This window comes from Sinocyclocheilus anshuiensis, unplaced genomic scaffold (genome assembly GCF_001515605.1).
Source record: "Sinocyclocheilus anshuiensis isolate Anshui unplaced genomic scaffold, SAMN03320099.WGS_v1.1 scaffold152, whole genome shotgun sequence".
NCBI lineage: Eukaryota > Metazoa > Chordata > Actinopteri > Cypriniformes > Cyprinidae > Sinocyclocheilus > Sinocyclocheilus anshuiensis.
In genome coordinates this window covers 2,521,183-2,535,636 of record NW_015555781.1, presented here as the reverse complement: position 1 = coordinate 2,535,636, position 14,454 = coordinate 2,521,183, and the positions used below count along the sequence as shown (strand labels likewise).

General features: G+C 37.4%; 1 protein-coding gene across 1 annotated transcript in view; it reads left to right on the top strand.

Annotated features, from left to right (window-relative positions):
• The first annotated feature begins 1,751 nt into the window (after nt 1–1,751).
• The window catches only part of LOC107674584 (caspase recruitment domain-containing protein 11-like), a 17,419-nt gene continuing 4,716 nt past the window's right edge, over nt 1,752–14,454 (top strand). The window contains exons 1-22 of the mRNA XM_016468595.1: nt 1,752–1,807; nt 1,904–2,019; nt 2,886–3,023; nt 3,389–3,714; nt 3,876–4,055; nt 4,182–4,328; nt 6,465–6,590; nt 6,687–6,881; nt 7,034–7,183; nt 7,284–7,335; nt 7,479–7,576; nt 7,670–7,773; nt 8,505–8,557; nt 8,648–8,783; nt 8,981–9,179; nt 9,278–9,404; nt 10,353–10,593; nt 10,776–10,860; nt 11,511–11,606; nt 11,714–11,834; nt 12,216–12,398; nt 13,496–13,620. Coding sequence (XP_016324081.1) covers nt 1,752–1,807; nt 1,904–2,019; nt 2,886–3,023; nt 3,389–3,714; nt 3,876–4,055; nt 4,182–4,328; nt 6,465–6,590; nt 6,687–6,881; nt 7,034–7,183; nt 7,284–7,335; nt 7,479–7,576; nt 7,670–7,773; nt 8,505–8,557; nt 8,648–8,783; nt 8,981–9,179; nt 9,278–9,404; nt 10,353–10,593; nt 10,776–10,860; nt 11,511–11,606; nt 11,714–11,834; nt 12,216–12,398; nt 13,496–13,620 — 3,054 coding nt within the window. The remainder of the gene's footprint in view (nt 1,808–1,903; nt 2,020–2,885; nt 3,024–3,388; nt 3,715–3,875; nt 4,056–4,181; nt 4,329–6,464; nt 6,591–6,686; nt 6,882–7,033; nt 7,184–7,283; nt 7,336–7,478; nt 7,577–7,669; nt 7,774–8,504; nt 8,558–8,647; nt 8,784–8,980; nt 9,180–9,277; nt 9,405–10,352; nt 10,594–10,775; nt 10,861–11,510; nt 11,607–11,713; nt 11,835–12,215; nt 12,399–13,495; nt 13,621–14,454) is intronic.

Sequence of the window (14,454 nt, the reverse complement as noted above, 5' to 3'; positions counted from 1 at the left end):
CATTGGCCTCCATTGTATGGTGGGAAGAAAAAAAAACCACAGACATTTGTCCATGAAATTTGTGAACTATCCCTTTAAGATACATACAGAGAAATGTTCTCAAAGCTATTACATTAATAAACCCATGAATATATCAATCTAGTATGAAATTAGCAGCGACCGTTCATAAGTGCTTGCACATTTTATTTAATACGGTTAAGTGTTCCTTTGATTTCAGGATTTTTGTGATTTCAAACTGTCTTATATATAGCCTATATGAGCATTTTATAGACCATCTTCAGCCCTGCTCTCGGTATTCATAACATTTGATCATTAATCACTGTGCCGCAATCTGTGATCCAGGTATACAGTTAATGCGTATGTGCTGCAGCCATCAGATATTCAGAAGACTATCAGCTCAGTTCAGCACTAGTGGAGACAAGCTGTCCTCTGTGCTTTCGCTTCAGTCATGTGCTGTCCACAAGGTTTAAAAAAAAAAGATATGGTTTATTTTACCTCTCTGAAACATGACAGTTTGTGATTGCACACAGAATCATGATGCTCGTCCGCAGGACACAAATGTGTTATTATGGTGACACAGAGCAGCCACAGCTGCAGGTCACTCTTGCATGAATTGTGTTTTATTGTTGACATTTGTGAAGATTTTTAAAGGCAATAAATGGGTATTAAAGGTAGTTGTGTGAAAGTAATTCCACAATTGTGGAAACATCATTGTAACTTAAAAAAATTATACATTTGCAAGTGTCAGTGACCGTTTAATAACATGTTTTTGTGTATTGTATGAATCTGCATTTAAATAAACTATAATCAACATTTGAGCAAACAAGTCAACAAGAAACCCTTTTTGCAACTGAAATGTAGTGTGGTGAGGGATGTTAATGGAGGGATGTTCAAACTTTTTCAGTGGACAAAAATGCCATAAAACAATTTTGAAATTTTGAACTTGTGAGTTAAAAATGATGTGTGCTTTACATTGTATAAGTCTATCACTCACAGCCCCATTTTCATAAGTGTAAAATTCTGTATCTAACCTGACTATAGCCGGCATGGTCAGTGACGTCAGCAGAAATGGAAGATTGTTTTGAAACAATTTATTATATTTAGGGCTGCATGATTTGGGAAAAAATTAGATTTTTCAAATAAAATTAGAAATTAGAACATAAAACATAATAAAATTAGAACTGTGCTTGTTTGTATGGTACAACATTTTGTGATTATAAGTCAATGTGACTCAATAATCTCAATACTAATAATAATAAATACATCAAAATATTAACCAAAATATCACTTTTTTCTAATATTTCACAGTAAAACAAATCAAGTGTTTAATAAAAATAATATAATAATTTTATTTTGCAATATAATTATATTATTATTACAATGGTGATAATTATGTTTGTCTTAATTTCTTCATTTTTAAATGTTAAACCATCAGACTTTAATTTTGCCACAATGAGCCCCTAAAGCTTCTCTTTTATTGACAGCAGTTGGTTTAGAAGCGTTTCTCATGCCAAGTTTGGTTGCATTGTTGCATTCCCAAATGCATGTTATAAGTGACCGAGTCACTCTGAGACACCATTTCATCACCATTTTGTTTAATTTTTTATCATCCCAAAACTTGGTTTTATTAATTGTGCAGTCCTAATTCTATTTTATTTTTAGTGTTCAGTGCTATATTTTATTTGTAAACAGAAGCCAAAAAAATCGCTCACTTTAGACCATAAAACTGCACGAAGGAAGTAAATACGACCATGTCGATCCATTTATGGCTGAATGGATACTTTTATCTTTGTGCATGCAATGACAAGTTTGTTTTTATCTGATGTGCTGTCAATGCTATGGGTGTGAAAGGAGTGTTGAAATAGGGTCTAAAACTACATTCTCTCCCGTTCTTGTCTCATAGAGGCCTCTGCAGGAATGGAGAACGGAGGCTCAATGAACTTGCTAGACTACGGGGAGGCATCGACGAAGACGAGGTGCTCAACTCTCGCCTGCTGGAGTCCAAAGTCAACCGTGCAGGTATTATTCAATGTTTTCGTGTCTGCTTAAGCATATACTGTAGAATTGTTGATGATGTGATACGGATCTGCCCAAGGTTGGTTTTGCTCTCCAATCATATCGCAGGGACATCAACATTCCTAGATGCTGGTGACAGAAAATACTAAACACCGTGGAATATGGAAATGCAAATTCAATGCTGAAAACATTTACATGCAAATCACATCATCAATCAGTTACTCGGTCACCCCATCTTTCACTGTGTTTTTCCAGTGGTGTAATGTGATGATGAATGGACGCTTTTAATCCTGTGAGCTGCCGCTGTAGTTTTTCTTTCCTAACGACTCCTTCCTGAACCTTCGTATCATTTTTCAACTTCTGAATGGCCACAGGCAAAACGGATGACAGGGATTTCGTCCGAGCAGCTTGCTGAAGTCTGCACTGTTTGTTTGTCACAAAGCAGCACATCAAAATGCTTGTTTACCACAGCTGGGATTTTCACAGCTCCGTAATGATTTTCCTTTTGGGACTGGCTCTCACATACACACACATGACTGTCAATTCTGTCAACACTGTCAGTGATCCTGATAGTGATTCAAGACAACAAATTATATATATATATATATTGTATATACACACAGTATAAATTAAAGATGTAAAATTAGATGGCATTTTAGCCCAGAGTGAAAAATTGACCAAAAATTATATATATATGACATGACAAAATAATGACTAAATTTAGTATAAAAAAAAAACACTTTCTGATGATGATTCATCCTGATCACATTAACATGTACTATTTAAAGTCATCTTTAAAGGTCACATCAGGTAGAAATAACTTTTTTTCAGTTCAACAAGAGTAATGCTGCAGTGGTTTTTTGTTTCAGGTCGGTTGTTGGATATCCTGCACACGAAGGGAGAGCGAGGCTATGTGGTTTTTCTAGAGAGTCTAGAGTTGTACTACCCGGACCTCTACAAACTCGTCACGGGGAAGGAGCCTACACGCAGATGTTCCACTATAGTCGGTGAGACACTTTTTAATTAAATGCTACACGCAGATGTTCCACAACAGTCGGTGAGCCACTTTTAAATGAAATGCTGCCCATATAAATGACCTACAACCATGCCTTAAAAATGTTTGTTGCCTTCCACCTGCTTCCCCTCTGAGATGAGCATCTGCCATAAATCCCCTTTCAGATTTGTGCAGTAGCCTTATGAACAATTACTGTGGTGCTACTATGGTACACTAATGGTATCAGATGGTGATAAATGATTACTATACATATATATCATGATATTTGCATGACACTGCAAGAATAACAAGAAAATTGTTATGGTACTTTTTTGTGCAGTAGTGTTCAATTGACTGTATTTTGTCCTTTTCCTTTAGTGGAGGAGGGCCAGGAAGGGCTAATCCAGTTTTTAATGAACGAAGTCATAAAGCTTCAGCAGCAGTCCAGGGCTAAAGATGTGCAGCGGGTGGACATCATGACCAAATGCCGCACGCTAGAAGATGAGCACAAGAAGCTTCGACTGGCCAACCAGGAGCTGCAGACTTTCCAGGAGCGCTACAATAAGATGAAAGAAGAGCGTAATAACTATAACGATGAACTTATGAAGGTGAAGGATGACAACTATCAGCTGGCTATGCGATATGCCCAGCTCAGCGAGGAGAAGAATATGGCTGTGATGAGGAGCCGAGACCTTCAGCTAGAGGTTAGAGGGCTTCTGCAAGCATTGCAGGGCGATTCAAGTCAATTTTTGTCTTCAAAAATCTCCTATATTTACTGCTAAAAGTGATGGGTCACTCATATTTACACGAATTATTTGACTATGTGGGATACAAATGTTGACTGCTGTCTCTCCATTTCCTCTAGATTGACCAACTAAAGCACAAGTTGAACAAGGTGGAGGAGGAGTGCAAAATGGAGAGGAGGCAATCTCTGAAATTGAAGAATGACATTGAGAACCGACCTCGGAAAGAGCAGATATTTGAGCTGGAGCGAGAGAATGAGGTCTTGAAGATCAAACTCCAGGAGTTGCAGTCCATCATACAGGTGAAGATGCTTTTTTGCATAACAGTAAATAGAAGACAGTGAAAAGCAAACAGCTGGGAAAGGTTGCTCAAAGTCAGAGATTTCAGAGTTGTTTTGTATGCTTGTTTTGTTTCTTTTTATGCATAGCCCGGGCCTCTACCTGATTCAGACAAGGCCATCTTGGATATCCTGGAGCATGACCGACAGGAGGCTCTGGAGGATCGTCAGGAGCTAGTCAACAGACTCTATAACCTGCATGAAGAGGTCCGACAGGCTGAGGATCTCCGGGACAAGGTTAGGACCAGCCTTATACCTTGAATAATCATTTCAGCTTCAAGCTCCTTTCCAAACAGTGTATAGTAGTACCTACAAATGTTGGGTAAATACACCATTTTTAATTACTAATGGAACTAATGGTTGCTTTGAAAAAAAAGAAAGAAAAAAGACTCACAAAGAATTTTTTTTGAAATTGTCAAATATCAAGATGACTGCTCAAAAGTTTGGTGTCAGTAAGTCTTTTTTGTTTGTTTTACTTTTTTTTTTTTTTTTAAGTACATTACATAGATTTTTAAATACTTATTCAATATAATTTTAAATATAATATTCAGCAAGGATGTATTAAACTGATCAAAAGTGACAGTAAAGATATTTGTAGTATAATTAAATAAAGAATTTCTGTTTCAAAGAAACAGTTTTCTTAAAATAAATAAATAAATAAACTGTCATCAAACATCCTGAAAAAGAAAATCTTGGTTTCCACAAAAATATTAAACAGCACAAATGTTTTCAACAATGATAACAATAAGAAATGTTTCTTGAGCAGCAAATCAGCATATTAGAATGATTTCTGAAATATTATGTGATGCTGAAGACTGGAGTAATGATGATGAAAATTCAGCTTTATCATAGGAATAAATGACATTTTAACATATATTCAAATAGAAACCAGTTATTTTAAATTGTTATAATATTCACAATATTGCTATATACATGCAGACTTGTTGAGCAAAAGACACTTATTTTTTCAAGAACATTAAAAAAAATCTTACTCACCCAAACTTTTGAACTGTAGTGTTTCTTCTTCTTCATCTTCTTCTTCTTCTTCTTCTTAATAATTCATTTTTTTATTTTTTTTTTATTGTTTTTCTTTGTGTTTTAAACTATCCAGTCCTGTTCTTGCTATGAAAATAGCCTTTGGTGTTGACATGGCATTAAAAAAACAGGAGCAACTTTGTGTCTGTATTTAATGAAATAATATAAGTAGGCTTTATTCATATGCAAACTAGATGCATTGCAACTAGCAATTACCTTATCTGCAAGCAATGCAATACATTTTTGCCAGAATGAGTCATCTTAGATGGCAGCATCACTTTGCTGCCTGCTGTTTGAAACAGTCTTACTACTGCTATGCGTGCACTGACTGTATAGTGCCTGAAAAGGCTGTCTAGGTAGACAGCTCACTTTTGACAGAGACCTTAAGCGTCAGGTCATATTGGTCAATTTTGGTCACATCTCAAATTGATCAAATGTCCTCATAATAAACATGCCAAATGTGATATTACATTGGCCTCATGGGGGATTAAGTGTATTTAATATGGTCTCAGCATGAGGGTTTTTAGTTGACAGCTAGAAATAATGAAGTGTAGGCAAAGGTTTTTTCTCTTGTCACACATGAATGAGAAGTGACAGAGGCTGATGAGGACTGGCTGCTCTAAGTGGCCCCTTCTGCAATGTGCTGCAGCTCTAATTAGAAGCACATCTGAAGTGACGTGTGAAAAGTGTCAGAATTCGGGGTAAGACAGGAAGGGAGGGGGAGGGGTGGCGGCAGTGACTTCTTATCACAGTCAGCCCTCTTTTGGAGCTTTTCAAATGTTCTACTCGCAAAAAAATGTGCATTTTAGAGTGTTGAAGGCCTACTTCAGCCACAAAAGAATAAAAGAACATTTTAGTTAGTCTTGTATAGCTTACCAGCATCTCTCGTAACACTACAACCAAGTTTAATATGTGTGGAATGCTTGTCAAAGCCATACATCCCACATTCCCAAATATATGTTAGTGTTTGTTTGTTTATTGACATGGAAAGTAATCCTTGTTTGAAAGTGTTGGTGTACTATGGAAATTTCTGCTACAACAAAATGGAAATTTATGCTGTAGCAGAGCATTTTTCTCTGTAAATGATGAAGCTTTGTCTCTTCGACATGCAGTCAGCAAAGTTTGAGTCGCATGAAACTGTTTAGTGTGGAATGATGGTCTGAGGGGTTGGTATTAATAAAGTGCTGAAAAGAAACCCTGCTACAAACTGTTGCTTTTAAATCTGTGAACAGTAAGGTTTCCTCTCAGGGTCATGCGATGCAATTTTGAGTGGTGCCATTTTGCTCTTTATTCTGTTGATGGGTTTAAATGAGAAACGTTTAATCTAATAATGCACAGTACCTGGAAGAGAAGGAGGACCTTGAATTGAAGTGCTCCACTTTGGTGAAGGACTGCGAAATGTACAAGAACCGCATGAATACGGTCATGGTGCAGCTGGAAGAAGTGGAACGTGAGCGGGACCAGGTTGAGTACTAATGTTCCTACTGATGACTTTGGATTAGTTCATTTCCTGTTTCTTTAAAGGGCTATCGGTATAGTATAATTTTCTCGGTCCCACAGGCTTTCAAATCAAGAGATGATGCTCAACACCTCGTGTCTCAATGTCTGATTGACAAAGACAAGTACCGCAAGCAAATACGGGAGTTGGAAGAGAAGAGCGATGAACTTCAAATAGAAATCGTACGCAAAGAAGCCAAGATAGTCAACCTGGAGTGCAAACTGAGACGGACGGCCAAAGAAAATGGTTTGGATCAGGTGAGAAATTATCTGTGTGATTGAAAAGTTTAGTGTTTTTCCCCTTTGAAACTAGGTAATGTATATGTAATTTATCACCATATCAGTTATTGGCTGATTGGCTGTCACCATTGAGTACTTAATTTTATTTTATCATGATGTTTTCCCCTCAGAGTCTGCCACGAGACATTACTCCACTAATTATAGCTCAGCACTTTGGGCAACCTAATGGAAATACAGGTGGACCTTCAGAGGACTCCGGAGAAGACACTGTTGATGATCAAGAGCCTAAGCTCCAACGCAGAAGTAACCTTAAGGGCAGAGTGAGTACAAACTCGAAGCTATTTTTTTTTAAATCTCTCATTGTATATTATTTTTCAAGAATATTTCTGCATCTCAATGTCTGACATTCTCAATTATTAGATCAATCGACCAAAATCTCCAGCTGCTGGACCCAAAAGTCCTCTATTCCAAGGTAGAATGTTTAATTTAAAGAGCTCTGATGGTGCTGTGTGTGAACTTGCAGTTAAAATGTAGTTATTGTGTGGTAATGTTCACCGAATGTTTGCAAAAAGAATTTCCTGTGAGCTTGGTTTCCTTTCATCTCTCATTATATAGCCATGCCTTTCACCAATGGAGATCTGTTAGAACCTGACAACACAGGTCTTAACAGTGCCAGTGCAGGGATTTCTCCCGGAGAGATCTGCTGTAAAAATGTAGGCTTTAATGCATTATCATCTGATTTGTATATCTCTCCAAGTTGCTTTAATTTGAAGGCAAATGGTGTGCATGTGCTTGTGTCTCTTCAGCTGCGGTGCCGTAATGACAGTATCTTGTCCACCGTGCCAGAGCCTCCAGACCAGAACTCCATAGTCAGGAGAATCAAGGAGAACTCAAACTCTCAATACAAATGGTAATTAAAATCAGAGCTCTGTGTAACATAGACACTGATAAAAGGGAAAGAGTAGACTCTCCATTATTAATGATATGTTTACCATAGTTATTCCATGGTAACCTTTGTTTAACAGTGGTATTTATAGTAAGACCATGCTGACTTCCTATTTTTTATAATAATAACCCAACTAAATATTTTTATGAGACATGTATTATTGCTAAACATTTTAAATACATTTATTTAGTTCTTGCCATTAGTCTTAGATGCTGACTTGGAATAAATCAATAAAATAAATACTAACAATAATAATGTAAACTACATAAATAAATATATGTAAAATAAGTATATTATTAATATTAGTTTACCTTACATTCAGTACACATTCAATGAAAAATGTGTTTATAGCTAATGCTTTATATATTATTTTTAGTGTAAAACAACAGTACTTGTTAAGAGTTTTTTGTAGTGTAAAAACTGGTAAACCATGGATAGTTCCTAATTATCATGGTTAGTTTAATGTGTCTGATTTGTATAACACAAACTGTGGTATTTGCTTTTAAAAATAGTAGCCTAACATTATTTTGAAACTGGTGTAGTTGTAACAAAAAGTTAAATGGATATTGTTACTTATTTATGGATTATTTAGAATGCATTTCCACAAAAACACCAGTTAGTAACTATAGTAAAGTCATAGTAAATTGTTGCTGGCATTGTAGAGTAAAATTTACTGTGCTGTATCTCTCTTTCAGTATTCTCCCTTCAGACACTGCAGATACTGACAGTGGAGACAATGCTGACATGGGTATGAACATGCATAAATCATTTATTCCGCCCACTCACCGCTGAATCATACACTTGAGTCTTTGTAAAATTGTCTCTTTCTTTACTATAGATGACCATGACTTAGACATTTCCTCCTACGGGCCTTCATCCATCCATTCATCTTCATCTTCCCACCAGTCTGAGTCAATGGACTCGTATGATCTGGAGCAAGTCAATAACATCTTCAGGAAATTCTCTTTGGAGAGGTATTTTGTTTTTTGTTTTATTTAATATCATAGTGTTATTTACAATCATTCTTTGAGCACTCAGTGCGGTGAATCAATTTTCCATTTTGGCGATCTTGAGAAAAAAGTCAGTCTTCGTCGTCTCAATTCTCCTCACTGTGTACATCTATATTATCACTCCTCTTTGATCTGTGCATGTGTCCTTTTTCGTTCTCCAGACCGTTTCGTCCTTCGTTGACCTCAGGCCCTCCGCAAAACCCATTGCGGCCAGTTCAGAGCCTTTTACTCTCTGGAGAAAACCTTCTGTCAGACGTCACTCTGATTGGTGGAAATGATAGTGGCATCTTCGTGTCCTCTGTCCAGTCTGGTTCTGAAACAGAACAGGCCGGAGTTAAAGTTGGACATCATCTTCTAATGGTGGGATTGAACTCCTGCATATGTTCCACAACCAAAAAAAACAAAAAACTGATGTAGTAGTAGTAATCTTTTCCCATTCGGTTTCATTTATCCCCAAGTTGGAAGGCAATGTTCGTGGAGAAGCTCATAGTGTGGCTTTGGACACCTGCACCAAAGAGGAAGCTCACTGGACCCTGCAGAGATGCACCGGACAAGTGCATCTCCATTACAAGTCCAACTATGATGGTGAGTCCAGACCTCTCTTAAAAGGTAGATGCTTTATTCAAGAGTTCAATGTGCATAGGGGAGGTTAAAAGGTCCACTGTTTCAAAAAGTCCTATGCCACCCTGGAAGGAACCTAATAATGTATTCAGACTAGGTTTGCTGTGATAGTTGGTGTTGACATTGTTACCGTTGTTATGCCGCAACACCGGTTACTTCACTTGACCACCGCGGCAACTAAATGCAAAGGTGCCTGTTTGGCAATATTTTGGATTTTGAAAAGGCTGTTGACGTTTGCCGTTTATCTAAGGTGATTTTGTATGTTTTTTTTAACATTTGTTTCTTATGTAATTGATTCCACAGTGTTTGCTGATTTTTACTGTATTTAAACTTTGTGTAATTTATTTATTTTATTTTACATCAAGGTGTATGTCGTGCTTCCAAACTTTCTTATTCGTTTTGCTAATAAATGTTTCTTATTTATATATATATATTATATATATATATATAAACTTTGTGTAAGTTATTTATTTTATATTAGGCCTATAGCATGGTGTATTTTTATTTGATTTGTTAACAAAAGTTCTATGTTTAATATAAGTGAGTTGTCGTTTTGTTGTTGTCCATTCAAGCAATTGACACCAAATTGCAGCTAATTTGAAAGTTAAATTAAAATGCACACAGGCATTTATAAGCTATTTAAAAGTAAAGGAAAGCGAGGAAAAGAGGGAAAACCCCAATGAACCCACCCCCTGGTGATACCGGTATTACAGGTGTTGTCACACGTCGATTAACTGGTGGGAAAATTTCCTCACCATCACAACCCTAATTAGGACTCTAAAGAAAAGACAGGGCTTTGGTCTTTTAGCCCATGGCTCTGTCTGAATCAAATGTGCTGCTCTTCATTTTCTATCACACACCATCTTATTCAGTGTTAAGTTGCATCCACAACACTGCTTTTCTTGTTTCCAGGCTACAGGCGGCTGCTGAAGGACACTGAAGATGGCACAGTGGTATCCGGAGACTCTTTCTACATACGTCTCAATCTGAACATCTCCAGTCAGTTGGACAGCTGCTCACTGAACGTACGATGTGACGAGGTTCTCCATGTTCTGGACACCATGCACCAGGGCAAATGCGAGTGGCTGTGTGCCCGAGTGGACCCTTTCACCAACAAGGACACGGAGAGAGGCACCATACCGAGCTACTCCAGGTGAGGACACTGGAAAACGAGTGACCATTATAGTGTCGGTTTCAAAACGAGTGTGAACATTGGTCTGTTGCCTGCTGCAGATTGTCTGTCAGTGCGTAGGTGAGTGTGTGGGTGTGCATTTTTATATCTGTTGACTGTGACGAGAAGCTGTAATGTGAACTTAGTTGTCACCTCCTCCCCAGAGCCCAGCAGCTCCTCTTGGTGAAGATTCAGAAGCTGATGTGTCGAGGAGGTCGAGAGGAATTCGACACTCTGCGAGGACTGCGGGTCAGTTCCTTCTGGATTATTGGAAAAACGTGGCCACTTTTGGCTTTCATATTTGTTGATGAGTCAGAACCAACCAGACACAATTTGAATGTTAATGAAAGTGAATATATTTAACACTTTTTGTAGCTTTTTGTCACATCAAAGGGATAGTTCAGCCAAAAATAAAAATTCTGTCACCATTTACTCACCCTCATGTCGTTCCAAACCTGTTGGACTTTCTTCTGTGGAACATAACTGTTTTTGTCCATCTAATGAAAAAGTATCTTCTTTTATGTGCTGGTCAACTGTGGATCTGAGTCCATTTAGAATGTCAGTCAACACCTATTGGAGCAAAACAGTCGTAATTTAGTGTGTGAACCTGTCTTTGACCCTCAGAATTAAACAAGCTGTTTGTTCTGCACCTTTAAGATGTATTAATGCAAATTACCTCTGTTATAATTGGCTAACCTCCCTATTACAGTAGTTCATGCTGTTGTTCATCAGGGTTGCTGAATACAGTGTAGGTGTTGTGTGTATGGTCATATGTCAGATAAATCATAGTCATGATGTCATGCCATAGTCAATGGTTTTTGGAATGACACATTTTTCATAAATTATCTTTCCATGTCTTCTCTTCTAATGAATTATCTCGCTTCTGTTTGTGCTCACAGAACACTCTACAACCTGAGGAGCCCACACCATCTCAAGATCCCAAGTCTAGTCCACGTCTGTCCAGAGCCAGTGTCTTCATCTGTCAGTTATTACAGGTAACAGGTCCTCTTGAGTTTGCTCACCCTGCCATAGTGCTGAGGTCTTACTGCAGGTAGGAAAAGAGCTGAGACTTGCTGAGATTAAAAGAGATCCCTGGTGTCAGTTTGTCAGTAGGGTGGATAACAAGTACAAGAGGATGAACAGCAGTGAGCGTGTCCGCATTGTCAATGGAGGAAATCCATCATCAGTTTCCAGACCAGGTTTTGAAACACTAAGGCCTGAGGGTAAGACTGCCCACCCTCATCTTTACTTGTTTATTTCTAAGGAATCTTTCCAGTGAATGCCATGTGGCCAGGCTTCGTACTGCCATATAAATGAAACCTGAAAATGTTAGGGTTTAAATTTTTAAAGCTTGATGTCCAGAACTGAAAAATTCATGTAAATGTAAAAAAAATCATAAATAACTTTTTTTTAGTTATGCTCTAAATCGTTTAATTAGCCTTTTTGAGCACAATCCCCAAACAATTATTTTCTAACTTGGTTAAAAGGAATGAGAAACCAATGCTTTCTTATTCACAGTGCCGCACATGTCCATTTCTAGTGTTTATGCTGAATTACAGTGAACTGCTTTCAAAGCTGACCCATGAACTGTTTCTGTTTTTCAGACGCATCTGACCCAGAGAGCGACTTAAACAAAAGCTTGAATCTGATCCCATACAGTCTAGTGACCCCACAGCAATGCCAGCGCAAAAGACCCGTCCTCTTCACCCCCAAAATCCTAGCCAAGACCATCGTCCAGAAGTTCCTTAATCTTGGAGGTGCTATGGAGTTCAATATATGCAAACCAGGTAAAAGTGGGTGGAGGAAGGTTGTCCTAATTATAGCAGCAGACTGTGGTGATGATAGAGATATTGTTCTGTAAACAGAAGAAAAAAAAACAGTAGCTGCCATTATTAACTATAGGTCACATATATAAGTCTTAATTTTAATTTGTTCCATGACTTCAACTCTTATGTCACAGGCAACAACCCACTTAGTTTATGTTTAGCACAAGGTTTTGAATGTATGTAAGAAACATCAGATAAATCCAGCTGTTGCAGTTAGAAAATCATTATCAGTTATTAATGTTGAGTGGGTTGTCAGTAAGGCTGGGGGTAGAGATCAAATAATAATAATAATAATTAAAAAATCTCATTAAACACATTAAAACAAAAAGTTACCTGAGAACAATGTAGTTTTCTGTAGAATGCAGTGGTGTTATGGCATTGTTGGATGCTATTTTAAAAACTCATTAGATGGCATAATTTATTGGTAAACCCAACATTTAAGAACTGACTACTGATCAAGTAAAAAATGATGAATAATGCTTAAAAATCATTTTAACCAATTATTGGTCTATCATTAACCATCTTTAAATAATAAAAAATAATCAAGTAACAGGGTGAAATTGATGAAATTTGGTTTCATTAATGGTTCAAGCAGATCTATACTCTTTTTTTTTTTTGCTATACTGCTGCTGAATCTGCAGTGTCGTGTCAAATAAGTCAGCTTTAGAGTTCAGCTAGGCACCGTAGTTAGATTCATGAATGAAAGGATGCTGTTAGCATATTATTTAAATGAATCACAAACAAGTCTGTATGAGTTAATGTGTACTTAATTAGAATGTGACACTTAAGTGTAATTACTGACTGGCTGTTCATATGTGACTGTGTGTAGGACTTGCACATCCCTAGCAGAGTTTAATTGTAATGGTGCTTTAATAAATTGGGGAATCTTCAAAAGTAACAAAATAATAATAAATGGAATCTTTAAGAAACTGGAATTGATAATAGTAATTGAATCAGAACCACAATGTATCAAATCCTTACAATGCACTCCCTAGATGCAAGCAATGTTTTCCTTGACATGCCTACTTACAAGAACTATTAATTCATCTTCTTTTCAGACATTGTGACAAAAGACGAATTCCTCATGAAACAGAAGATAGAGCCGATCATTTATTTCAAAGAAAAGCAGGCCTGCACATATGAATGCATCACCCCAGAAAACATCGAAGCAGTTGCCTTCAAGGTACAGTAATAAATGTTCTTTTCAGAAGAATTGAATAATAGCTAAATTATGTTTTTGCTTTTATGTGCTGTCATTTCTTCTGCTTACTCAAGAAGCTTGTCAGATATTTATGTGTTCTCCGTTTTGCCAAGCAGTATCATTTTGAAGTGCTTCCTCTTGGTGAGAGCTTAACCCGTTCCTAAAGACATGAATGGGATTGTCACACTACACCTAGCCCAACTTCCTAACTACTAGTTAAAGGGATAGTTCACCCAAAAATGAACATTTTATATTTATCTGCTTACCCCCAGGGCGTCCAAGATGTTGGTAACTTTGTTTCTTCAGTAGAACACAAACGAAGATTTTTAACTCAAACCGTTGCAGTCTGTCAGTCTTATAATGGAAGTGAATGGGAATCACGGCTTTGAGAGTAAAAAAAAAACACACAAACAAAACCAAATTAAACCCTGCGGCTCGTGACGATACATTGATGTGTAAAGACACGAAACGATCGGTCTGTGCAAGAAACTGAACAGTATTTATATAGTTTTTTACCTCTGATGCACTGCAGTGTCTGAACTGTCCTGAGCGCGTCCTCGACAGCCGACAGCATTACCGCCACCTATCTCTCAAATGGACTCTATCTGATCGTTTTGTGTCTTTACACATCAATGTATCGTCACAAGCCAGAGTTTAATTTGGTTTTGTTTGTGTGTGTTTTTGTGTATGTTTTTGTGTACGTTTATAAAACTGACAGACTGCAATGGTTTGAGTTAAAAATCTTTGTTTGTTTTCTACTGAAGAAATAAAGTCACCTACATCTTGGATGCCCTGGGGGTAAGCAGATAAACATCA